This window comes from Pogona vitticeps, chromosome 1 (genome assembly GCF_051106095.1).
Source record: "Pogona vitticeps strain Pit_001003342236 chromosome 1, PviZW2.1, whole genome shotgun sequence".
Lineage (NCBI taxonomy): Eukaryota > Metazoa > Chordata > Lepidosauria > Squamata > Agamidae > Pogona > Pogona vitticeps.
Window position 1 is genome coordinate 229,713,019 of NC_135783.1, and position 26,453 is coordinate 229,739,471.

General features: G+C 46.5%; 1 protein-coding gene across 1 annotated transcript in view; it reads right to left on the bottom strand.

Moving 5' to 3' along the window:
• Window positions 1-16,548: 16,548 nt before the first annotated feature.
• Window positions 16,549-26,453, bottom strand: part of EN1 (engrailed homeobox 1) — a 12,353-nt gene continuing 2,448 nt past the window's right edge. The window contains exons 1-2 of the mRNA XM_072984558.2: window positions 23,668-26,453; window positions 16,549-17,942 (exon numbers count right to left, since the gene is read on the bottom strand). The exon at window positions 23,668-26,453 is cut by the window's right edge and continues 2,448 nt beyond it. Coding sequence (XP_072840659.2) covers window positions 17,626-17,942; window positions 23,668-24,817 — 1,467 coding nt within the window. The 5' untranslated portion in view covers window positions 24,818-26,453 and the 3' untranslated portion in view covers window positions 16,549-17,625. The remainder of the gene's footprint in view (window positions 17,943-23,667) is intronic.

The window sequence follows — 26,453 nt, forward strand, 5'->3', positions numbered from 1 at the left end:
AATACAGGGTTGCATTGTGAGCCTCGAGGGTCGAGCAGGTCACCTACTAACAATACTTCCTTCTTAAAGTTTCAGATGGACTTCTTGGGGAACAGTCTCAGTATTCCTCCTTCAATACAGTCAGGACCACTCTCTTTATCCTAATGAGGCATTATGTCTTCCTAGACCCAACCTACCAATTCTAATGGGATGAGGAAGATAAAGGTTTCAAAAAGAGTTAGTAGACCATATTTCTCAAAGCTCCTTGTCCACATTCTCATGCCACAAGAATGAGAATTCATCCATATGAAAGGGTCTGTGTAGTTCCCTAGAGATATTAAATGACTGAACAGCTATAATTGTAGTGTCCAGGTCATAACAGATACGAATGATGCTATCCTCCAAGTGTCTAGTGATCAAGATGCCCTTTGTCCCTGTTCGCAGAACCATAACCTCCAAAGTCCTCTAGTGAGGAAAGGATCGATCTATCCTGTAGAATTAAGCCAGTATGTGGAGTGAGTATTCCCCAAGTTATCTGCTTACTTGCACATATACTACAACCTATAGAAACCTATCAATAGAGCCTTTTTGTAGCAATTTGAAACAATAGCTGTGATCACAGTTTTGTTCCTAAGTTATTTATTATGCCACTAAGAGCAATACATTTGTTTCACTGGTACTGTTTTATTGAGCTGTCAAACATGGCTGTTGATAATCTGTTTCTGCTTTTGTTTTTGTTTCTCCGTCTGGTGAAATTACTTAGATTTGATGCTCTGTGCTTTCATGGGTTATAACCCACTCCTTCACGTGCACCTTTCAGGTCAGTTTTGGCAGAAACAGGGTTATATTGAGTGGCTCGTGGAAGACTGGTATCCGAGCAGATCGTTCAGAAGATCCACCTCCTCTGCCATTTTTTGGATCTTTGTGAATCCACAAACGTCTTTCTTTTAACCAGTGAGTGTTCATCTTGATTAAAATTGGGGTTGGGCTTGAATAAAATTGGTCAAGGAGTTTTATTCCTCTCTCCACATCAAACTACAGAATAATAAATGTGCATATATCCAACAGTAGTAGAGAATCCATTTCACACACTTGGCAACTACAAGCATGAAGGTGCCATGAGGCTAACATTCAGTTGGGGGGGGGGATTTCCAGGAAATACTAATTATTTCATGAGTAATACAAATAATTTTAAACATTTCTTTCTCGCATCTACCCTTTCTATTGATTGGAATCGTATGGGTTATGTATGCTAGCATTAACTGCAATGGTGTAAATTACAGACAGATTACTGCTTGTATTCCTCATTCCACACCAGCCTTGGTATGTGATGAGGAACACAAGTGTCAGCTTGTTAACTAGTGGCAATTCACCGCGGAGATTTACACCATGGCCTTAGCTGGCATGAAAAACTAATAGGATTCTGCCCCTTTTCCAAGGACATATTTGGTGTATTTGAAATATAATGGGTGTCTGTTGTGTGAAGGTGCCCACAAATGCTGGAAATACACAGGACATAATTTTGAAGACCTCAGAGGTGCTTAGAAAATGAGGTTGGAAAGAAGGAAGGGATCCCCTCCTTCCTCTTCAGTCTTGGGTTGTGTCACCACCATTTGGGAGAGGTTAGAAGAACAGGGAAAGGCTATATCTTTAAACCGTTGAACATTGCCAATAAAGATCTTGCAAGCTACACAGTTTATCTTAACATTAATCACATTTAACAAGGCACTTATCAAAGCCAAGAGAGCACAGAACTAAAATTGTTTGAGGCTTTCCCTGCACCTTATTGTAATGAAGAACTGTCAAACATTTATGATGGATTTACTGCAAAGGGCTTAAAAGATACTTTGTTCCTTTGAAGAGTTGTCTCTCTTGGATTCTGAGTGACATTCTGAGATCTTCCTCCCATTTTTCATTGCGTTACACCTCAAAATAATAACAAAGGACTTGACATAGGCCGGCTGAGCTGCTGCCTTTTTATGGATCACCCAGCTTTTTTCCTGCACCAGAACTTCCTTCCGGTGCCAGTTGGATTAACTGGAGAAACATCTTTCATAGAAGCAGGACAGATCAGACAACTGTTTGACAAACATATATTAATTTGGCTTCAGAAGGTGTCTCCATAAAACACACAGAGAGCACACAGCACCTAAATGCCTTGTGCATTTATATCCTGTGCAGTGTAGAAGTCACTTTTCCCCCCTCTCAGCTCAGTGGAACCCTCATTCTTACAAAGATGATTCTTGCTTCTCACCTTGCTCCTTTGTTGCTTTTTATGAGCTGTATCCTAGCTTCACATTTAAGTGTACTGCACGGTCTTTCTCCCACTAGTGAATGCTAATTATAGGCTTACATTAAACACTTAAGTAAATTCTAATAGCAACCATCTTATTACATTTTAGATGAGTGAAAAGGAACATTCATATAAACTAACAGTGAGAGTTAAAGAGATTGTGATCCTGATGACATTTGGGCTACAATCAAAAACCCAGTTTACTTCTGAAAAGTCAGCTGGCTTGGGAAAGAGGTTTTGACCAGGGATTCAAACCATAGTCTGTCAATGTCAGTGCAGAAGGAGCAGGAGAAGAAGGGGAACAAAATGAAGAGGTGGTCATTGTATGTAGGAATAATCCTATGCATTGAAGCACATTGACCTTGAATTAAGCTCAGTTTACAAGCAAACGTAAATAAGCTTGCGATGTAAAAAGTATTGATGGTTGGTTTTTAGATCAGACATTCAGGTAATAAAACCCAGAATACTTGGAAGTGGTATTATTAGTAGTAGTATTTTTAGTAGTAGTAGTAGTAGTATCATTATCATCATTATCATTATTAATTTCTTAACATAACTGAAACTCTATTGATTGAAAAATCTTTTTGTTGTTGTTTCTAAAACAATAGAGACTAGGCCAGTAGCTTCCATGCCCTAAACTGGGCTTTGCCGATGTTAGAGAATAACATTTTTTTAAAAAAATGTATTTACTTATTTATTTGTTTATTGTTTGTTTGTTTGTTTGTTTGTTTGATTTTATCCCGCCTATCTGGACCAAGGAAAAATAGAAAGTCAAACCCAGATGTTGGATGACCCTGATTTTGGGTTTCTTCTCCAGCTTCCCACACAAGGAAACCATTGGCACCTAAGATGAGCTGATGTTTGATGGAAAAGCTTTCTCCAACAGTTGTGATGGTCACCATGAGCTTTGTGCTCTGGGAACATTCAACTGACTAGGCCAGTCTTTTCCACCCTGCACTACATCCTTCATCATTCCGTACAGGATGGAGGTGGTGGAATTCACAGCACAACATATGTGGTGGGCAGCATAGACCAGCTGTGCTAGGCCAAGCCTCTGTCAGTGAATTCGCTGGGTTTAGAATAGAAATGACACCTTCTGGGGAGTAAGCCCTCTCAAATGCATTGGGATTTATGCTGGGGCAGGCATGCTTAGGGTCTGATGGCACTGCATCCACCATTTCAGGAGTGAAAGCCACAGAAGCTTGTACCCCTATACTGGTTGGGAAGTGGCTCCCAGTCATGCTGTGTCCCACCAGGAGGGCTTAACAAATCAAGCAGCTCACTTTCATCATCACCCCTTTGACCACCTTAGAGAAACAAGGTGTTGGGAGCCATTTTGAGACCTTTGGGTAGAGTGGGCGGCATATAAATAAAATAAATAAAATAAATTAAATAAATAAATAAATAAATAAATAAATAAATTTTGTTTTAGCCAAGCTGCACTGTTGTGTTCCTCCTTAGTACTGACTCCGCAATCAACAGGGGAAACCCTGTCCCTTAAAAATGGCAATGGGTTTTGGGGGGATGGGGTAAGGAGGAGACCCCCCCTCTTCTTCCCACATTTATTTTGCTGTCTTCTGCAAGGGTTTCCCTTCTCAGGGACAGAAGAGCCTTGCCCACATCTTTGACGAAAGGAAGGAAATGGAGGCGATCCCTGGTCTACGTGTGCCCAGCTGGGGGGGTCACCCCACCGGATCTCACGCTGTCCAGCCGGGGCTCTCTCCCCTTCTTTTAGAGAGAGGCCAGCCTCGAAGGGCTGGTTTGTCTGAGCTCCATTCAGTGTTCCTGAATTTAAGACCAGTCACCAGATCTTTCTCTCCCGGAACGGTGCCTGGGACACTGCAAGTGACACCAAGTGCCTTGTCTGCTCACAACTCCCAAAGCAATTCTCTCGAAAGGAGCTTCACGGCTTTTGGTCAGGCGTTTCCCTTCCCCCCCCCAAAAAAAACGACAGCACCCCATTCTTTCGGGGCTGGGGAGAGATCCAAGGCACAAGGCGTGTTTCAGAGGAGCGCGGTGAAAAGCAAAACAGAGAGATCTGCGCCAGCTGCTCTTGGTTTTCCACCCCGCCACCACCCCAGATAGGATTGCCAAGGCAGAGGAAGAAGCCAGCTCACGTCCAGGGTCTGCTTCTGTCGGCCACCTTCCTTTCTCCTAAGGCGCCGCGCAAATTTGTGGGGGTGGGGGTGGGGGTGGGGGAAAGGATCCATGTTTTTTCTAACAACAACAGAAGAAAACCCCATAAACGGAAAGGGCACGTGTGAGATCCTCCCTTTAAAGCGAGGGTCTTCCCAGCCCCCCGGCCCTTGGGGCAAACAAGGCCTTGGAAAAGGACATCGTCCTTTCTCATTCTTCGGGGATAAGTCCCTATTCCTGGTGGTGGCTGGGGACAGATAATTAAATAACGTTTTCTTTTAAAACGTCGGTTTGACCGGATGCATGCTCTCAAAAACAGGCTCCAATTGACTTCCATGGGATTATTCTCCGTATTTCAAAGGCCGCGCGGCTTTGGGATCTAGGATTAAAGCAGCAACATTTGCTTTCGCTGCCTGTCCAAAAACCCTCTCCTTTCCTCCCCTGCCCCCTCCCCTCCCTCCAGACATCTTGACTCCATGTTTTGGGATGTCGCTGTAGAATTTTGAACGCGGTTTTTATTATTCCTCGGGATCAGACGTAAGGTATGTGATAAAGGTCAGACGCAAAACCCTTCCCCCCGAGAAACCTCCGGATCTAAAGAAGCAAGTGCTGCGCGCAGACCAGTTCTCTTTTCGCCCGTATGGGACCGAGAGGGACTTAAATCCCAAGTATGAAAAGGCGTAGTAAGATCACAGCCTTCCAACTGCAGCCAGTCGTCAACACACACAGATCCCAGCGCGGCTCCTTCTAAAATTACACATTCACTCGTACCTGCTAGAAAGAGGAGCTGATTGTTCAGCTACGTTCTCCAGACACTCAAAACATGTATTAAGGACTCAGCAATCGTAATAATAATAATAATAATAATAATAATAATAATAATAATAATAATAATAATAATAATAATAATAATAATAATAATAATAATAATAATAAACAACCTCGCGGAAAAGCATTTGTTAAGCAATGTGGTTTTTTTTTAAAAAAAAAAACTTAGTTTCCTTGCTGGTAACAATTCAGGTGGCCTCAAAGCGCACGTCGGCCCGCCTTTCGGACGACCCTGCCGGACACGCTTCCGGAAAACAATCTCCGCAAACTTTTCATGAAAACGCTTAAGGGGTCTCCTTGAGAGGCACTTTTCGGAAAGCTAACCGAGAGCGGCAGTATATATGCCGAAAACACTTTTCTGGCCCCTCGACGCAGCTAGCCCTGGCTGGTTTTGAGTGATCAAATGTTAATCATGCAAAAAATAAAAAATAAAAAAGTTCTGTTATGCACCTTAGGAGAAAGTGTCGAGGGGAGATCGGGGGAGTCGTTCTGTCTCTTGAAATGAAAGATTTGCTCACCTGGTCCTGGTCAGATCCCAGAGCTAAATGGCTTTCCCAGTTCCGCCAAGGTCTGGCTTCTGGAGCTTACTCAACCGCGAGAAAGCTGCTTCATTAGCCAAGTTTACATACATTCTTTAAAGCCTCTTTAAGGCCGTTGATTTAGGGCCCAAATGGACAGCTTTCTCCCCCCCCCTTTTCTCTTTCCCCTCTTCTTCTACCACTCCCACCCCTGACATGTCCAGGACTAAGGGGAAAATTCTTATTTAAATCTCCTGCTTTTGGTATAACAAACGAGAAGGACATTTTAAGAATCTCTTTGGGGCTGGGAAGGAGATGGTGAAATGTTAAAACACTCGTTCTCTCCTGCCCACTCTTCCCTTCCTCAAAGCTTGGAAATTTGATCTGAACATTTCTTTTAAAAGCCCCTTTTGCTCAAAAATGGAGTCTTCTGTTTGATGTCCATCTTCGTTTTATTTACTGACATAGTTGATGAAAGTTAAGAGATAGGTAACACTGTACGTCGGAATAGGAAGAAGCCAATGAAACAGAGAAATAGCCTGACTCAATGTTAAGAAAATATTTATTCCTACGTTCTTCCATTTCATGATAATTCACAATTTTCACAGTGTGACCTTTTGCCTTCTTATCCAGATAAATGTTTTTAATGTAGGCTTAGACACTCATCAACTACATGAAATCGGTGTTCTCAAGGAAAAATAAAATATTTTTACAGACTTAGATAAAGTTTACATTATCTACATAATATAGGGTGTACAGAAAAATTTGTAGCACAGTCCTACATAGAGGGACTGAGTGTACTTGTCTACTAGGATTCCAGTGTGTACATTCATGGTCCTGAGGCACCCACCAGAGAATAAGGTCCTATCAATACAATGGTTTACTTCTGAGTAAACATGGGAAGGATGGCACTGTAAATGCATTTCCATTCCAGCTGTCTTCCAGTTATATACCATCATAGAGAACAAAAACCAGGCAGACAAAATGCCTGATACAGTGAATATCTCTTCCCACTGGCTTGGTAAGACAGAGAGAGAGAAGAGAAGAGAAGAGAGAGAGAGAGAGAGAGAGAGAGAAGATACATTCAAATTTGCAAGTATGTATTTTGCACCAAAAATCATCATTAACGTTTTTTAAAATGCAGCTGCCACCCTCAAAGTTCTAAATCTGTTTCCTTGTAAGAAAGAAAGAAATGGTGTTGCTTGTGTATATATGTGTGTCCTCAGGCTCTTGGGGAGCCATGAAGTTCTCCACTTCCTAGGAAATATTTCCCATCCTTCCTTCCTCTTAAGGAAGCGTCTAAATACAGGTTAGAAGTGAAGGTCAACCAGGCAGCTGTTGTCAAAGGCACGGACGGGGTGAGGCACCTTCAACAAACACAGCTTGTTCTTAAGGACGATAGGAAAGCGCCCTCCTCGCTGCTCCTCCTCAGTTTCTGCCACGCCACAGGTGAGAGAATCCCGTTTCCGACAATTTCCCAAGGAAATCAAACTACACTTCTTTCTTTCTTTCTTTCTTTCTTTCTTTCTTTCTTTCTTTCTTTCTTTCTTTCTTTCTTTCTTTCTTTCTTTCTTTCTTTCTTTCTTTCTTCCATAGAGTGCGTTGTGACATCTTAAGGAAAATATTTTCCTTTTATTATCTGCGTTTCTTCTAAACTTGTTTCTCAATTTTAAAATGGGGGAGAAATAAAAAGTATGTTTCAGACTTCTCTCTCTCTCTCTCTCTCTCTCTCTCTCTCTCTCTCTCTCTCTCTCTCTCACACACACACACACACACACACACACACACACACACACACACACACACACACACACGGGCATTGTTTGCCCTTCCAAACACTTGCCCTGCTCAAGATAAACATCTTTGGGAAATCATTGTAATTGGGAGGGTGAAATCTGACCTTTGACCGGGCAAGATCGAGTTCACAATAGCGTCTGCTTTGATTCCTGGAAGGAGGGACAAAGGAACAAGCTCCTTGACAGAAGTCATCGGTAGACGCACCTCCAGAGGAAGTGGGGACGGGGGTGGACAAATGGGCGCGTGGCTTTCCCGAGGAGGACCAAAGGCGCCAGGCCAGGCCGGGCCAAGCAAGTCCCCCTCCGTCGGGCTGTGTCAAATCACCGGCTTATGGCGCTGCTGCGCTCTCCTCGGATGGCCCCCGCCAACGCGGTCACCTCTGCCGCCAGAAAGGAAAGCAGGGCTTCGTGAAGGACACCCGGAGGGGACTGGGAGGGTGGGGGAGAGCTGAGTGGTGGACAGGCCTTGGGCTGGATTGATGTGCCAGATGGAATTCCCAGAGAGAGAGAGAGAGAGAGTTATGGAACTTTATTCACAACAAGGACCATCAAGGATTCCACACACACAGACACACAGACACACAGGTGTGCATTTAGGACTGGCCTTACCGGCAGTCAGCAGAGGCAGCTGATTTTTTTTTTAACAAAACCAGAAGAAAACTCTTAGCCATTTGTTTAATTATTACCATATTTTGAATCTGAAAAATCTAATTTTAAGCGTTTCTTCCTTTATGCATCTCAGTCAATGCTTGAGGTTGTTCTCCTCCAACCATTCCCTGAACTGCTGTGCCCACCAGAACCCTGGGCAGGGCCCAATGCTTCAGTCCTCCTGGTGGGTATCCAGACCTTGTGCATATTAACTCAGATCTAGGTGGCACTGAGTAAACAGAGGGCCTTTGCAGTCCAATCCCAACTAAATTTACTCACACAAAAAAAATACCAACTGAGTTCAGCAGTGGCCTATGCCCATGGAACTGTGTTCACCTTTACATTATTCATTGTATTCTACAAATTAGAACAAGGCAGAAATATTAGCTCTACTGCTTTCTGGATTCAACTGCTCAGATTGCTCCTTGTCCCAGTTAAAATAAAAACATACTTCCATGAAACTTCACTGCTGTAGTAAAATTTGTATTGTATGAGAGAACACTTTTGCTTAGCCTTCTCTTTGATGTGCTCATTTCTTATATACAGGAAGGTTTGGTTTGGTTTTACCTAGGACAATTTCAAAACACACACACACAAAACCCAACTAGTATTTATAATATACTGTTTGATCATTCTTCCACCATGTCTAAAAGTACCAAACAGTTCTTTAGCTGGATTGCTCTAAGGTAGTGTGAGTCTGTGTCAGAAAACAAAATTTAATTTCCAGGATCAAAAAGTGTGGGCTCCCTCCTTCCATTTCAGTTGAACCACTGATGCTTCTCTCAAAACCTGTGAGGTACAGGGTGTGCTATCATATCCAGATCATGTCTGTATTCAGATCTACTGGTGAACCATCCTCACTGGTTCTGAACCCCCCCCCCCAAAAAAAAATGTTAAAGGGAGCAAATAACATTTCAAGGTGGGGGGAGAGAGCAGCTGTGGCATGTCTGCCCTTGTGGAATTCACTCCATATTCCTCATCTGCAGAAGTGATACTCACTGATTGCTCCTAACAAAGTCTTTGTTCAGTTCTCTGGCCAGTCTTTAAGCATTGTGTGAAAACAACTGATATTCCTTGCAGATTCACAGATCCATATAAAAGTGACAATGTGTATAATAACTACTCACTCTCCACACTGTTTTCTGCCTGTTTCTGCTTTGATAGATCTTGGTACATTAAAAATCAACCGCACAATATTCTGGAGGGCAGAAGTCCCTGATGTAGGCAATCTGTATGGTCTTCTGATTTTAGGGATGTTCCTACTCTGGAAAAGGAACTGTTCACTTTAACATAGTCAACTAAAAGTTGCCTCTGTTTACTTCATGACTAGGGTGCACATGAAGGACTTCCTAGTCTTGTTTTGATTGGCAGTTGACCAAATTAAGTTACAAATAGAGAAAACCTCACTCACCACTTTTAAAGAAATGGGGAAATTATCAGAGCTTAGTCATTTCCCCTGAAGAAAGCAAGAGTGAGCTTAGCTACTCTATTCCTCTTCTAAAATGTCACCAGGCAGTCTTGGGATAAATGGCCATGTGTGCATGTATGGAACTGCGAATCGAGCATGGATTGTTGTGGCCTAATAGTCACATGTGTGCATGCAAAGGATAGTGACATAAAAGGAGGTTGGCTCACTAACTTCTTGCAAAACATAGAGCTGTTAGCAGAAGTGGAGGACTCACTTTGGCCACCTGAGAGGAATCAAAGGCAGTAACAATAGTGTCTGGAAATTGCTTTCAGTTTCCAAGGAGTTAATACATGGTGCTTAATTTCTGGCCAGTTTGGTGGTTACGGTGAACCAAGGAGCCCAGAAATGCATTATTCAACAACACTGCCTAGACTGGCTGCTACCTCTTCCAGAATACCCCAACCGGAAGAGTCTAGGAGTTGCTCAGAAAAAAAATAACTCCTTTGCATTCCGAACTAGGCCTGGCTGAGGGGGAGACAGGAGCTGCAAACTGGTCATGTATCGCTTCTTCCCCTTGTTCCTCACCCAAGAAACAAACTCTCCAAGAGCTTGACTCTGTTGTGGCTGATCTGAGGGTGTCCTTTTCAGCTCCACGACCACTGATCGAGATGGTCTTGAATGGAACGCTAACCTCAGGACCTGCACTGAGGCCAGCAGATGTCCCCACAGTTGGTGTGAGAACGGTTTGCTTGAGTACCTGTGAATGGCTCCAGTCCTCAGAGATCTTATTTCTGGAAGACAGCTAACAAGCCATCTTGGATGTGCTTACCCATGCCCGTTATGCAAATGTGTGTGATTAATCAACCCAGACTGTCCACAGGACTCCAAGGGGACTCCAGTTGGCCTACACTAAAATATCTGTGTATTCTCTCCTATTTCAGGCCTTTCTTTGCTGCTGGGGAGGATGTTTCATTTCTTTCCCTCTCTTGCTTCAGTCAACCCCTAAGTTCAAGGGACTCCATGTCCTGTCTCTCCCCCCTCCTCTCCAACAACAACAACCCAAAGCCAGCCTAGATGATTTCATGGCAGCAATTTGGGGCCTTGCTCCATACTAGGCATTTATTGTGTCCTGTTGCCCTCTCATGGACATGGGCTTGACCAAACAAGTTGGGAAACTGTAATATCCCACTTCGTCCATTCAGGCAACAATCTTCTAGAGATCTGTTTTCCGAATTTACGTGTATAACCCATTTTTGCTGAAGGAGCAGAAACACTTGGTTATCTCTCTCTTTTCATCAGTCCAAGATCTCTCTCTCTCTCTCTCTCTCTCTCTCTCTCTCTCTCTCTCTCTCTCTCTCTCTCTGTGTGTGTGTGTGTGTGTGTGTGTGTGTGTGTGTGTGTGTGTGTGTGTGTGTGTGTGAGAGAGAGAGAGAGAGAGAGAGAGAGAGAGAGAGAGAGAGAGAGAGACTGATCAATGAGACTGGGATCATTTTGTCCTGGGGTGTGTGTGTTGTGTTCCAGCATTCTTTTAAGAGGTCCTCTCGATTGTTGTTCCAGGAGCCACATGTCTCCCTACTCACATCCGACAGAAAACAGGGCCCTCTAATTGGCCCATATTGGAATGTCCCTCCCATTCGAAATGTGCCAACAATCCAACTGGGGAAGCATTCCTTTTCCACTGGGCATGGACTGGTATCTTGGTATCGTCCTTCTCAAGGGAAGGGGCACCTGCGGATTCAGTTTTCTGGACAATCCAAAGAGGAAATTAAACCTTCCCTTACCCTGTGTTCTCAGTTCTCCTCCTCCTCCTCTACCACCACCTAAACACACACACACACACACACACACACACACACACACAAAGCACATGTCCTGTTGATCAACTTTGCTGAAACTGCAGTGACCAAAATATGTGTGTGTTTTTTTTCTCATCATTGAAAAGCCACTTCGGAAACAGGGAAGCATTGTTTGATTAGCACATTTCGACCTCGATTAATAACAAATCAGCCCATGGCTTTTTCCCAGAGGCTCTTTTTCTAAAGTGGGCCATGAAACGGAGGTTAAAAGGAGTCGAAGTTAAACTTCCATGTGCTCTGAACGACGTGACTTTTAACTCCTGATATGAGCGTTCGCATTAGGTTATAGGCATTCATTTTTAGGTGCGCGCATGGCATTTCCTAGGAGAGACAGAAGCGTGTCTAAGCACCTGCATGTGCATACGTATACACACACCCCTACACATCTGAGCGTGTGCGTATATTCCTGTTCCCACTGTAGTATCGTTCCTGCTGGCATATGTTCGGAGAGAAATAGAGAGATGATATTTCTTACTCCATTCAAATCCTTGGGCGTTTTGTTACTGCTTTTAAATGCAATTGGACCTCATCCATAAGGTACACCTGCAACCCAGCAATATTAATAGCCTGCGTGTATGAACTGCGTGCCAGAGCGGAGTTGGTAACTGGACCGTAGGGAGAGCAGGCTAGCCTCTGAAACCAAGAAGAAGGCGCGTTGCTTCCTACTCAGCTTCAGCAGAAGGGCGGGTCAGGAGGCCGGAAGAGACAGGGAGGGGGGCCGGTATGAATTTCGGGTTTTTGGATATACAAACAAAACGGGGGTGGGGGGTCCGCCAGGATCTTAACCACAACAGGCAGCTGTTTTCTCCTCCCAGTTCAGTAAATAATTTCTTCCCCTCAGTTCAGTAAATAAAAGAGGAGGTGTGGCAGATGGGTGGGGCCTAACCTTGCTATAAATAGCCCCGCGGCTCTGAGGGGAGAGAAATAATTAAAGCCCTCGCATACCTTTCGGCGGTGCCACCCCAGCTTCTGATTTGCAGAAGGCCCCTCTGTTTTCGGGTGAGGTGGGAGGCCGCTGAACGCTACAAGCTCGGGCCGAGTCTCACGGAGAGAAATTAAGATTTTTGCGTTATTATTTCCCTTGAATCGATCTTGTTTGAACTCCAAAGCTCCGTTCATTTTCTTCTTCTGAGGGAGGCCGCGGGCGGGGGTTAAAAAAAACCTCTCCATTAAAAAAAAAAATCTTGCAATTTTAAAACTTTAGTCATGACCCTAAAGCCATTGACTAAACGCAGCAAATTCCCCTTGTTAAGGTTGCAACTCCGAAGGACGGTAGAAGCGACCCTAAAAAAATCAGTTCGAAGTAAATTTCACCCCTACCTTCCATGTTCTCCAAGGAAGCCTCGCAGCTTAATCCCATGCTTACCTCTTGTAATGTTCCCAGCGAGACGGGTGTTAAATCGGTATGATCCAAGTCTATGTATAACTACTCTAGAGTAAATCTTATTGCGTTCGGTGCAATTTAGGTAAATGGCTGTGCATTGGAAGCCACAGCCTTGAGTTTGCCGATTGCCTAGCTGGGCTGTTGATAAGAAGTTATTTTGGAGGTCCTTCTCATAGGGTCACCATAGGTCGGAAGCAATTTAAGGACACATATTAGCAACAAGGGGTTTCAGCTGATTTGAAAATAAATAGCCCATCAATAATTAGAGAAGGTAGGGACTAAGCCCATAGAGACAGAACGTAGGTGTGCATGTGTGCCGTCCGTCTGAACATTGTGAGGTCTGTTCGTTTGAGAGGGAGAGAAAAACCAAGCTTTTAAGGACAAGGGAGCAGAGCTTTCTGGGAGACGAGAAGAGAGAGAGACGAAATCTAGTAGACAGGATTATGAATCAACGCCACCACGTCTTAATCTAAGATTTCCTCTTCTAGTCTATTAATTTAAAAAAAGAAGAAGAGTTGGTGGCCTGGAAAAAAGAGTGTTGAATTACGGGAATCCAAGGCTTCTGCAAATCCAGAAAGCTCACTGCATGTGCCCTGAAACAAATCTCTTAGGGCAGTCTACCCAGCAGGGCTGTCGTGAAAATTAAAAACTGTAGGGAAAGCCACGTGGGCAGCGCACATTCCTCGTGAGGGAGGGGTGAGACGAAATTCACCGTACCTCTGAAGACCACATTGTTTTCGAGGTTGACAGATTTAGAATCAACTGTTACTATAGCCCAGTTTGAAGGGGCGAAAGCTCCAGTGACTAGAAGCTCTAGTCATTTTCATGTCGTATTTTTCTGAAACCATGAAACGCCGGGCTAGCGTCCGCCCTGCTTTTAAGACAGAGACGACGTGCCGCAAGGCTTCGTTTCGTCTTAATTTAGGCGGCGAGGACGGTGTTTCTAATCATCCTGTCCCAAACACGGGTGCAAATCGATCCTCTGGCCCGTTTCCTCGGAAGTACATTCTAGTAAGTTTAACGGGAGGTAAACTGGAGTAAATGCGTTTAGGATACCGAGCATTCTGAGTCACCGGTCCGGTCGATCCCCGTCGTTTCATGGAAGGCGAGGGTCCAGATCATGCCAGGATGCCACTGCACGTGAACTTAATGGTGACAGCAGAGTTTCTGTTAAATGGTCACGAAATAAGAGGCACAACACAAACGCGCGCGCGCCCACTGCTTTGGCTCGCTCCTTTACTCTCTGAGCCTCAAAACAGTGCATCCAAGATCCCCCCCCAATTGTACACGTCGGAACCGAATTCACCAGAACGAGGGCAGGCTTGCCCTGCAGGCTGACGTTCCACCTGACCCCGCGAGACTGCTTATGAGTAAACACGTTCACAGTAGTGCTCAAATTTCCTTCCCATCGCCAATGATTAGACCGCGTTATCTCCCTTAAGGGTTTGAGAAACCGGAAGGACGATGGGTTGATGCAAACGAATTTGGTTCCAAGCGCCCGAGAATACTTTTTCTTAAGGCTTACAGATGCGCCTTTCAAATGCCGGCACGAAATTGAGCATCTGAAAGGCTACCTTTCTCCTACAGAGGTTCTCCCCCTTTGGTCCAAGCCAAAATTCAGCCCTGCTTCGTTCCTGTAAGTTCTGTTCCCTCTCAATGAGGAGGCACACAGGCGCGCCTGTCGAACGATCCCAGGGAAAGCAGGTCACCACTGTGGCTGAATCGCCTCCTCCTGCCCCTGCCCGCCCCCCCGCCCCCCCGCCGTCCCTGCACCGCCAGCCTCCGCCTCTCCTCCAGTCCTCGAATCTCTTCTTCCGCTTCCCAAAGTTACTCGAGCGCAACTCCGAAATTTGTCAAATTTATATCACAAAGTGAGACAAAGGATTATAAACAAAAGGTGACTTTAACGACCGACTGCAATGAACTGAATTCCACCTTGGTCAGGTTCTTAATATACTCTATAATTTTAGCCGAGCAACTGAAGGCAGACACCGAAACGTTTTGCTTAAATATTTGTGTCTGTAAAGTGTCTGTTTGTGTATATGTATACATATACACACGTTAAGGAGCTCCCGCCCCTTCCATTCATTTCTGTTTGTAAAGCGTGTGTACGTACACATACACACTTTACAAACAGAAATATTCCAGTAAAACTCGCACGCACGCGAATAAATAAAGGAAGGAGGGAAAAGAAATGCAAAATGTATTCTTTCTATTACTTCTACCGCCACGACATCTTAACTCATGCTCGCCTTCATCATCCAACAAAATTTAGCGAGCGATCCTAAGTAAATTTATTTATCTGGAATCGTCATTCAGAATCTGGGCTTGGGAGCCGGGCGTCTAACCTCCGAGCGGTGGAAACTCCGTGGGACGTCAAGAGGCGGCTTCGTATCGACTTAGGCCATTGGTCCCTGGCCCTCAGTCTTGAAGACACTGATTGGCAGCGGCTCTCCGGGGCCTTTCCTAGCACTAGCCGGAGATGGTCAGGATGAAACCTGGGGCCTTTTTGCATATAAAGCACCGGCTGTTTCCCTCTCGTACTAAACGGCTGCGTTTGGGGTAATGCTTGATTCCTATGGGTGGCATAGAATCTTGGAAAGGAAGAAAGAAAGAATGAATGAATGAAAGAATCTGTCTTTTAGGTCAAGCCCAGGTGCCCATAAAGTAATGAGAATCGCCAGACCGTAAAACAAATACTGAATGCCCGCGGTGTCTCCAAGCAAATTAAACACGGGTTCTCTTCTCAATAAATGTTGGCCGGTCGGAGAGGAAGGATTTATCCACCTGCTTGTACCTGTTAGTTCAAGTGGCCGGCCTCCTGGGCCAGGAAGGAATCGCCTGGAAAGAGAGAACCATCCGAAGGGGAGGAGAATGCCTTCAATTAAAAAGACCGAATTTACTTTGCCAAACTAATAAGACTGGCGGCGGCGATGATGCAAGGGGCTTCTCGAAGAAGGCCAGGGAGGGAAGGGCCCCCCTCCCTTTCCATTCATTATGCTGCGCTGCTAAGCAACCGCTTGCAAAGTACTGATCATTCCCTCTCTTCCCCTCCCCTCCTCCCTCGTCCTTCTATTGCTCTTCCTGGCAAAAGGCGCCTCGGTAGAAATTCAATATGATCCTGGATGCGAGGCAGGGAGCTGTCAGATAAATTTCTTTCCAACCCATCCTAGAGCTCGCAGGAGCCAGAGAATTTCGTGACAATATTAGTCTTTCATTCATTTTTCATATTTTTTTTTATGAAAAAATATATGAAAGAGCGAGGGAGAGAAAGAAAATAGGAAACAGTGAGAACGTGTGTGAGGCTCTTCTCTCTCTCTCTCTCTCTCTCGCTCTCTCTCTCTCTCTCTCTCTCTCTCTCTCTCTCTCTCTCTCTCTCTCTCTCTCTCTCTGAGAAAAATGGCAATATTGTGCCATTGGCACTGAAAGAGTCCAGACCGACCTGAACATCTCGGGCTGCCTTGTGCTGACCCCTCCCGCCATAAAGCTAAAGTTATAGGGGCAGAGGGGAGTTTTCAAAGTGAAAGAGCCCGTGCGCCCTACTTGTAGAACAGCCCCCCTGTGCTCTCAGTGAAACTTATCAGTAAACATGTCCAGGATCGAGCTATTAATGGGCTAACTTTTAACCGCACTTGGGCCTACATTTTTTCCGTCCCCGAACAGAAAAGGGAGGGAGGAAAAAAGAGAGCGAATAAGTCAGGAAAACAAGATTTCAAGCAGTATATTCAATGCCTCTTAAATTAAAAAAAAAGCTAGTGTGTGTATCAAGAGAAATATTTACAAAAAAACTCGAGAAAATAATAGGTATAGAATAAGAATATATGACTGCATGAACCGGGAGAGGGAGGAAGAATTACAGAATCGACATACAGTATATATCCTGAACACAATCTACACTTTATTTCAGACTACAGATTTCTGAACATAAGAAAAAAATCTTTGGCTTGCAGCAAGGGGGGGGGGTTCAGTCTCGCAGTCTGTGGGTCATATTTGTTATTGTTCTGACTTGGGAGCGGGGCGGGGGGGGGGGGAGAAAGAGAAAATAAGCACACACACTCATACCCACGTACGCACACCCACACAAATTAAGATAGGTGAAGGCACCCACGAGAACGCAGGGGAGGGGGGGAGGAAAGCAAGACGGGAGAGAGCCAGACGAAACACTGACGAACCAAGAGGCTAAGAAAGGGCCAAGAAAACAAACAGGGAGAAATAAAGACCAAGTTGGGGCGGGGGGGGAGGGCGAGGAGGAAAGGGAAGCTCCACGGTTGAGCTAATAGAAAAACGGTACACATTATCATTATTATTTTGTTCTTACCTGAAATTAAATATATACAAGCTCATACGATGTTTGGCTATATAGATAAATTTTTTGTCAGTGTGCTGTTTTGTCTTGTTTGTTTGCTTTTAACTGGAATCCGTATAACTATGAATAGACAATAAATTTCTTTTCTTTTTTAAATAGCACCCTTCTCAAAGCCACCCCCCCTCCTCCAATGTGTCTCTGCAGGGGGGGAGGGGGGAGAAAGTCTTTTGTTGGATTTTTCCAAATAGTCTTCTTTTTATCTTCTTCATCCCCTCTTTTTTTTTTCCTGTGTGTAGGGTTATTCTTTGTCTTCCCTGGCGATCAGGTTCATAATAATAATAATATAATAATTATAATAATTATAATAATATTAAGAATAAAATAAAAATTTTTAAAAAAGAAAAAAAAGAAACAGGAAAGCCAAAGTCTGTGGGAGGGGAGGGGGGGCCCCGCAGGGCCCTCGTCCTCCTCGCTTACTCGCTGTCCTCTTTGTCTTGCACCGTGGTGGTGGAGTGGTTGTAGAGTCCCTGGGCCATGAGGTGGAGGGCCAGGCCGTTCTTGATGCCGGTGGCCTTCTTGATCTTGGCTCGCTTGTTCTGGAACCAGATTTTGATCTGCGACTCGTTGAGGCTCAGCTCCTGGGCCAAAGTTTGCCGCCTCTGCTCGGTAATGTAGCGGTTCGCCTGGAATTCCGCCTTGAGTCTTTGGAGTTGCTCCGCCGTGAACGCCGTCCGAGGCCTCTTGTCCTCCTTCTCGTTCTTCTTCTTCTTCAGCTTCCTCGTGCGGGGACCTACAGGCGGGGAGGAAGGCGTGGGGGGGGGACAGAGAAACCCACAGGCGCACGCACGCACGCACACACACACACACACACATACAAACGCACAGGGGGGTGGGGGAGGCGGTGCGGAGGGGAGAAAGAGGGAAGAGGGGGACAGGGTTGCAAGATCAGAAGCATTCCGAAATAACAACAAGAACAACCACCGCCACCGCCACCGCCACCACCAAGCCCCGTCTGGACGCAGCTGCGACGTTCTGACGTAGGGACCTACTCTGGGTGTCCCGGTGAGGTGGCAGACTCAGGAAACTAGGGCGGAGGGCGCCCCTTTCAAAAGGGGGACTTCTGGCCACCCTATAAGGGGACGCGGGTGGGGTGGGAGACAGAGTTGCAAATGAACCGAGCGGCGGCAGAGCCCTGCCGCTGGACTTGCCCAGCCCCATCTAACGTCCCTGTTCAGACGTAGATGCGTATTCCCGACCCTCGACACGTTTGCTGATGGCATCGCCCACTTTTGCTACCTTGTGGATCGGATTGAAAGCAGCAGAGGCCAGGAACAGGAAGGAGAGGAAGCTTAAGTCGTGGGAAACGTTTGCCACCTCGGCTGCAGTCGATCATAGGAATGTATGCCTGCTGCCATTCCCTGTCTAAACCAAGTTCCCTGTCTGAACCTCTACAGTTATCAGTGTGATTTTTCTCTTAAAGCAAAGCTGCATAATTAGTAAGGGGGGGGGAAGGGGGACTGTGGCCGACTGTTTAGTTAATTTATCAAATCGAGGACATCGTCGTTGGGGTAATTTTAAAAAAAAACAGGAAAGGGGAAAGGAGAATATATATATTCTCAGCAGGTGGTGGAATATTGGGCCCTATTTTCTCCTAAATTGAGTTTCTACTTATGAGGTGGGGGGGGATTCCTAGTTTTCCAAAAAGGACCACCGATGAGGTAAGCTCCATAGCCTTTCCAGCGCTGCAAGAGTTAAATGAGAGGTGTTCGTTAGCACCCTAGGAAACCTTGTCCGACGTCATTCACCTTCTATACACGCCACTAACAGGCCAGGCTTGACATACACACCAAGAAGTTTCCTACTGAATTTTAAGACAATAGATAGGAAGGTAGACCTAATTAAGGGTGATTCCCAAATAAACACCATTGGCGGTTTCCCAGGTGGGTTTGGTGTTGTGGGTGGGAACTGGAGAAGCTCCCGGCTCTACCACTAACCAGACCCAAGAAGTAAGTCATTATATCAGCCTTTCCCCTCAGGTGCCTCCATATTTCTAGTGGGAACAAAAACTGTCTTAAAAGCTGAATGGCTCTGAAGAGACACTTAAACATTGTTTCTCCAAATCAAAGCCGAGAGGTCCCCAAATAATTTAGGCTGGGGATTTCTTTTAAAAAAAGGAACAACACACAAACAAGCCCAACCACCAAAGTTTATATTTGAACAAACGAAAAGAATGAAACCTCGTTAAATCTAACGAACAACGTTTAATAAATTATTCATTTTTATAAAGATCGTTTTGAATGAAAGTCCTGCCGATGGAATCATACTTCTGTTCCTCCCTCGACATGCTCACATACACTTTGCTTATTCTGAGACTCTCTGTAGCAAGTCCGTCGGAACCCCAACTACTGGCGTTATAACTGCCTAGCAAACGAAGAGCTGTTGGCCTTAATGGTCAGGTCCCGGTTCGAAGACTGGCCTTCTCCCTGCAAGGTGGGCCCTTGAACCCACCCCGGAGTAGGCAGACACGCGTTTCCTGATGTGCCGGAAAACGTTTCTCTGAAGCTGCAGCAAAAATCAAGGCAGCATCCTGCGGCAAATGCCAAGGAGGGAATATATATTTTAATATATGTATATATTAAAATATATATTCCCCCCTTGGCATTTGCCGCAGGATGCTGCCTAGATTATATACACACACACGTATATTTCCAGCTCCCAATAAAAAATTGGGAAAGGAATCATCTTTGTTTGGGGGAAAATAATGATATTATTACGGTTTTTAAATGCCATCCGTTCCTGGGGATTTTTTTAAAAAAAATCTAAGCATTAAGGTGTCTTCCTGATCAATGGCTATGAACCTGCGCACCCTCCCCCGCAGCCGGCTTCCTACAAAAGATCCGGCCGCTTCCGCTTGGAAGCCTTCATGGGAGCAACAGACCTTGCTCAGATCAGCCCCGGATCAAAACCCATCCCGACTGCCTTTCCTGGATCTCGGATACTAGGGGAAATTATTATGTCTCCTTCCCACCCCATCTGGTCTGCGCGGTGTCGTTTTCTTTTTCTCCCCCTACTCCCGGCTTAACCAGGGTGGGGAAAGGAAATAGTGTAACAGAAATGGAAATAATACTTGGGCGGCTCTGGACACCCATTAATTTTAGCAGAGCGCGGCCGCGTTCTGTAAATGTCAACCGGAGACCTGTCCGAGTCAATGAATTACCGTGTGCTGGATAAACTCAAGACGTAGGGGGATGAAGACCTGTTATGGTTTCACGAAAAGAAACATGGGCGCGGGGGGGGGGCTTTCTTTCTTTCTTTCTTTCTTTCTTTCTTTCTTTCTTTCTTTCTTTCTTTCTTTCTTTCTTTCTGTTTTAATCCCACCATAGCAAGATTTCCCCCCCTCTGTAAAAACAACGTCTACCACGGTGAAGGTTGTCCGGGGTCTCCCCCAAATCTCGAACAGAGACTTCTCGATTTAAATAAATAAATAGCAAATAAAAAAGTAAGTGGGCATAGATTTTTTTAAAAAATGATGCCACAGAAGGGGACCGGTTGTTTTCCGATTTACTCTTCTTCCAAAGTTCTCCAACGAGAAGCGAAGCCAGCGCCCTTTCCCCTGCGGGTAGCGCTGGGCCCAGCCTTAAGGCGGAGAGGGCTGGCTTTTTCCCCGCAAGACAAACTACCTTGCCAAAGACCCACCAAGCAATACACAAACACCTTTTAAAAAAAAACAAAACACCTATCGACCTCTGTCTCTGTCTCGACAATATGAATCTCGGCCCTTTCTTTTTCTCGCGTTCCAAAAAATAAAAAAACAAAAAGAAACCAGCAGCCATCCTGCGCTTCCTAACTATATTTACAAAGCGCTCTCCACAGTTACCCCCAGCTTTTTCCCCCCCTTAAAGTATTTGGATATTCGGAAGAACCTCTCTCTTTCCAGCTGCAGGAGGAGAACCGTCATCTTCCAAGAAGTGACCAGATGTTCGGGGGAGGGGGAGGAGAAGTTGAGAAGCAGCGGAGGGGACACCAGGCCTTCTCCTCCTCCCTTCTCCGCCCCATTACACTTGGAAAGGTAACCTAAGAGAAGAGGGTACACGGCGGGTGGGTGGCTGCAGGAGACAGGAGCCGATCTCTGCCTCGACAGAGGCCAGGACAGGCCGGCGCCGGTCTCCCGAATATACCTGTGCCAGATGTATACATCTCTCTCTCTCTCTCTCTCTCTCTCTCTCTCTCTCTCTCTCTCTCTCAGTCAAGAATATATACGTATATTGTTGTTTAAGAAAGTGGAAAGGGCGAGGAGGGGAGCGAGGCAGCGGCCTGGCCAAACGGCGTCATCAAATCATTGCGTTTGGCTGCCGAGGGCAGAGCTGACAGCTCAATCACTCAATCAATCCGTTCGTCAATCAAAGTGGCTTTTCTAGGTTTCGAGGCGCGGGGAGGTGTCAATAGCGGCGTGATCGAGATGGCTGGCGCTGATAGCGGCGGATTGATCAATCGCCTCCGGGAAGGAGTTCATCAAGAGCCCCGCGCCGCCGAGGGAGAGCCGCCGGCCGAGCGGGTGGCCTGGGAAGGCGGCTGGTTTCGGAGACCAGCGGCCGCTGAGTGGGGGGGGGGGAGTACTCCCAAACCGCCCATCCTCATCCATCTCAAATCCCCCCCCCCAGTCCTCCAAACTGGCTCTCAAACCTCGCTTTCTTTCTGTCGCTCTCTCGCTCTCCTTCCCAAGATTAGAAAGAAGAGAGAAACGCGCGCCGCAATTCACGCACGATCGCTCAGGGTTTTTTTGGGACTCCGACTGGCCCCGACCCGAAGGGCTTCCTGGCCTGATTTTTTCACCCATGACGTGAGGGACATTTTCCGACAGGGACCCCTCTCCGGATCCTTCGACCCTTTTCTTTCTTTTCCCTCCCTATGGCTTCTCCGAAGAGCTTTCGGGAAAGCAAACGGATTATCCGCCCGAAACCTCCGAAAAAGAAATTAATGGGGTGTGTGTGTCTTGTTGGTTTATTAGGGTACCTACGAGGTGACTTTCTTTTTCACCGTAATCTATGAGAAGAAAGAGAAGTCGGAGCATTTTAAGGGGCTAAATGGGAGATAAAGACATGCAGAAAAAGAAGGCCCAGGAGCTGGTTTTTTCTTATCCGCTACGAGAAGGCCTCTTCTTTTCGAGAGACGTCCTTTGCACATTCATACGCGCACTCTTTTTTTCCCCTCCTCTCTTCTCCTGACATTTCCTTCAAAAATATATCTGCTACACGCAACATGTGTCCTACTCGACCCATAATTCCTCAGGACCTAACAATAATAGCAATATAGTAGCAAGAATAGAATCACAGCACTCACGTGCAGCTACGCTTCCGATATTAATTATTCCCAATGCAAAACCTGAAATTTTAAGTCTCGCTTTTTAAAAAAAAATTATAATCGCCCTGATCATTCAAAATATATATCAAGGAAATGCTGTTTTATCTCCTCCCCTTTAAAAAAAAGAGAGAGAGAGAGAGAGAAGAAGGGAGTGAAAGAGAATGAAAATATATGGCAGCCCACCTTCCAAGAACAGACCAAAAGCCCGAAGGAGCCTCGACTTGGTTGGAATTCTTCGTTCCAGTTTTAAATGCCTTCTTCGCCCTTCGGCTTTTAGCAGTCCGGGCAGGATTGCAGGGAACGTTTGCCGTGTCTTTCCAAACCTTTTAGGAACGAGGTGGGAGACCCTGCAGCCCAGCCTGAATTAGTGACGTTTACTAGGAAGTCAGCGGGGCTTCCTATTTCCAGATAAATGAGATTTCCCCAAAACAAAGAGGGAGAAAGGAGATTGGCCAATAGATTTGGACGTGTTTTTTAAAAAAATAAAAAATAAAAGAGGATTAAAAATTACACATTGCAGCTGAAGAACTGGAAATTTCAGGATTGGGTTTTCCGAAAAAGAGTGGAATCCATCCTTCCTTCCTTCCTTCCTTCCTTCCTTCCTTCCTTCCTTCCTTCCTTCCTTCCTTCCTTCCTTCCTTCCTTCCTTCCTTCCTTCCTTCCTTCCTTCCTTCCTTCCTTCCTTCCTTTTTCTCTCCCCCCACCCCGCTTCCTGGGGCAAGACACAATCTATCGACGCCCAGTGACCCAAAGGACATCCTCAGCTAAGTGGCCGGGCAGGTCGCGTCCCATCACCAGCCACTCCGTCCAGCCGGAAGACCCAGAATCGGTCTGCTGTGCGGGAACAGAGGGCTATCGCTTTAGCGCGGCTCAGCTCCCGACTTGTCACCCGGCTTCTCTGCGGGTTTGCTCGAGAGCAAGTCCCCTCGATGGCTCCGGGGGGGGGGGTCTGGAGCCCAAGTACATTATCACAGCAGGATCGTATCCAGGGTGGGGGTGGGGGGTGGGTGATCTGCAATTGCTCTGGGGCGGGGGCCCCCGATGGTCTGAAACCCTCAGCAGTACAAGCACATCATATAAGAGAGGGAAGGAGCAGGAAGAACGGAGCGGGGGAGGGGGTGGTGGATTCTCACGGCGCGGAAGAGGATTCTTACCCGAGGATGGTCTGTCTGAATACCTAGTGCAGTAAACCCAGGCAGGCCAAACCAGCGGCTGTTGACAATCGCTCTTGGCAACAGCTCCTCCATTATTGGAGCCCATGAGGAGGATGGCGGGGTTGGCGTGCTCCCCATACTTCGCCGGGGCAGTTCCACTCCCTTCCGAGCAGGAGGAGGAGGAAGAGGAAGAGGAGGAGGAGGAGGAGATGGAGGAGGAGGAGGAGATGGAGGGGGGCTTGGCCGTCCCTACCGCTGCTGCTGCCGCCGTGGCGGGGCTGGCTTTGGAGGCCGCGGTGGAGGAGCTGTCGGGGTTCCCGTGCGAGTCCGCGCTAAGGAGGGCGGAGGAGGCCGGGTTGGGGGCTCGGCCGAGCAGTGGGTTGACATTTTCTCTACCTGAGCTGGCGGCGCGATCTAGGTCTCTATCCCGCCCGCCGCCGCCGCCGCCGCCACCTCCTCCTCCTCCTCCCGCAGTCCCGGCGAGGATCAAGAGCTGCTCTTTCTTGCAGCCAAAGTCCGGCCTCAGGATGTTGTCGATGAAAAAGTTGGTGGTGCGATGGGGCGGCGGCGGCGGCGGCGGCTGGGGCAGGGGCAGGGGCAGAGGCAGAGGCGGCGGCGGCGGCCGTGGCTGCTGCTGCTGTTGCTGCTGTTGCTGCTGCTGCTGGGGTGGCGGAGGCGCCTGCTGCTGCTGCTGCTGCTGCGACGGCGGCTGTAGATGGTGGTGCGGGTGGTGCGGGTGGTGGTGATGGGGATGATGGGGCAGCGACACGAGGCAAGGCGCGCCGGGAGACAAGGGAGCGAGGCTGCTGGGCGACACCGGGACGCTCTCCCCATCGCTGCTGCCGCCGCTGGTGCTGGTGCTGGTGCTGAGGCTGCTGAGGCTGTGGCTGTTGCCGGCGGGAAGGGGAGCAGAGTCTCGCTGACTTTTACTGTCCGTCTGCTCTTCCATAGTCAGCCGCCAGCTCCGCCGATCGCTGTCCTTGCGCTCCCCCTGCGCTTTTGGGTCGCCCTCCGCCCCGCTTGTCCAGGAGGCGAGAGGAGCGTGGGGATGCTTCGTCGTCTTCTTGTGAGTGAGAGGAGTTGTTATTTTTAAAAAGAGAGAGAGAGGACAAGGGAGGGAAAAAAATCCCAGACAAAACCAGAATAACATCCACTTGTTGGCTTGCAGCGGAATCTAAAGAGAGATATCCAAAGACCCGGGCATGTGGAGGGGTTCGCTTTTTTTGCCGTTATCCTTATATTTCCACTCTCTATCTCTCTCCCCCCTTGCAAAAAAAGGAGGAAAAAAGACCAAAACAAAACGAGACCCCCCAGACCCCGCCCCCCGCCCCCAAAGCCTTCTCACAATCTACCCATCTCTCTCCGAAAGGCTGCAGCTTCGGGGTTTCCCCAAGTGTCAGAATCTGCTTTGCCCGCGGATCAGCCTTGGCAGATGCTTTAATCGCCGGCTCGCACGTGCATATTTTTTTTTTTTTGCCTCCCACCTTTCTTCCCCCTCCTTCTCCTCTTCCCTTTAGATATATATAAAAAAGGCAAAATCTCTGACAGCTCCGATCTTGCAACAAACTCTCCCTAAAAAATCTCTCAGCCACACTTTTTTTTCATCCCAACCGGAAGCACGTGAGGCTGGCCCGCACGTGGAAAGAGCCAATGGCCGGCCCGGGATTTCTGTGACGCCCCTGACGTCAGCCAATGAGCTGCATTGGAACTTTGCGGATACGTTATCCAAGGGGCTGTCTAATTCAGAGACCGAGAGAGAGAAAGAGATTTACGCTGGCTTTGGCGCATCCTTTTTTTTTTTTTTTTTTTTTTTTTTTTTTTTTTAATAAACCCTGCTTCTAGTTCCTCTTTCCCTCCAGCCGAGGACTTTTCATCTGGTCATTATTTTCCAAAAATCCCATTTCAAATAAACTTCACAAATAACTTTGGGGAACTCCACAACACGATTCTCTATGTGATTGTGTGCTACTTTCCAGCGCTCCAAAATAACCCTTTGATGACATTCCTCTGCTGCTGTTTAAGAAAAAAAATGTATATTATTTCTAAAGGGTAAAATGCGTAACAAAATTTAGATGGAAATTTTGTAGAATAATTTTCTGTATATAAAATAAGATAAAACCTTGGTCTTATGGTCTGCTGGTCAGTCTGCCGGCTAGTGATCTATTTGGAAATAACTGTTCCAGACAGATTTATCAGATCAATCCTTGTGTTTTGGTTCTATTTTGGGCCGGATACCTAATCGGAACAGATCTGAAGGCTGTACCTGGTAGGAAAGGCCCTTTCACCACTGGGCATTCTTTCGAGGAGACAGCCTATTGATTGCACGGTGAAGGAACAACACCAAAAAGCTTTGGGAAAGGGGAAAAAAAGAAGAACTTTGGACTGTTTTTTAAAAAAAGATAAAAAAATGAAGGGCCCAAATCAGCCAGTTTCATTGGTGTAAAATGGAGGCATATTAGTGTAACCCTGAGTCCTTTAGAACAACTAAATACTGTACACTGATTTCAGTGAGAGTTGTTCTCAGGTAAGTGTGCACGGGACTGCGGCTGTAAGCACACGTTTTAATGTCTGCTATTGAAATCAGTAGGAACTAAACGCGTTTTTATTTTGGCCGGATTGCCTCTGGTTTTTTGTTTAGTTTAGATTTCTTCTTCTTCTTCTAATATAGGGCAGTGACATGCTGGACTTTGTGCAAACGTCTTTGTCAACTCTGGAAGTACCTATGATTTCCTCCTCCTTTCTCAGAGATATAATCCTTTACAAACGCTCGCACTATGTTTTCCGCA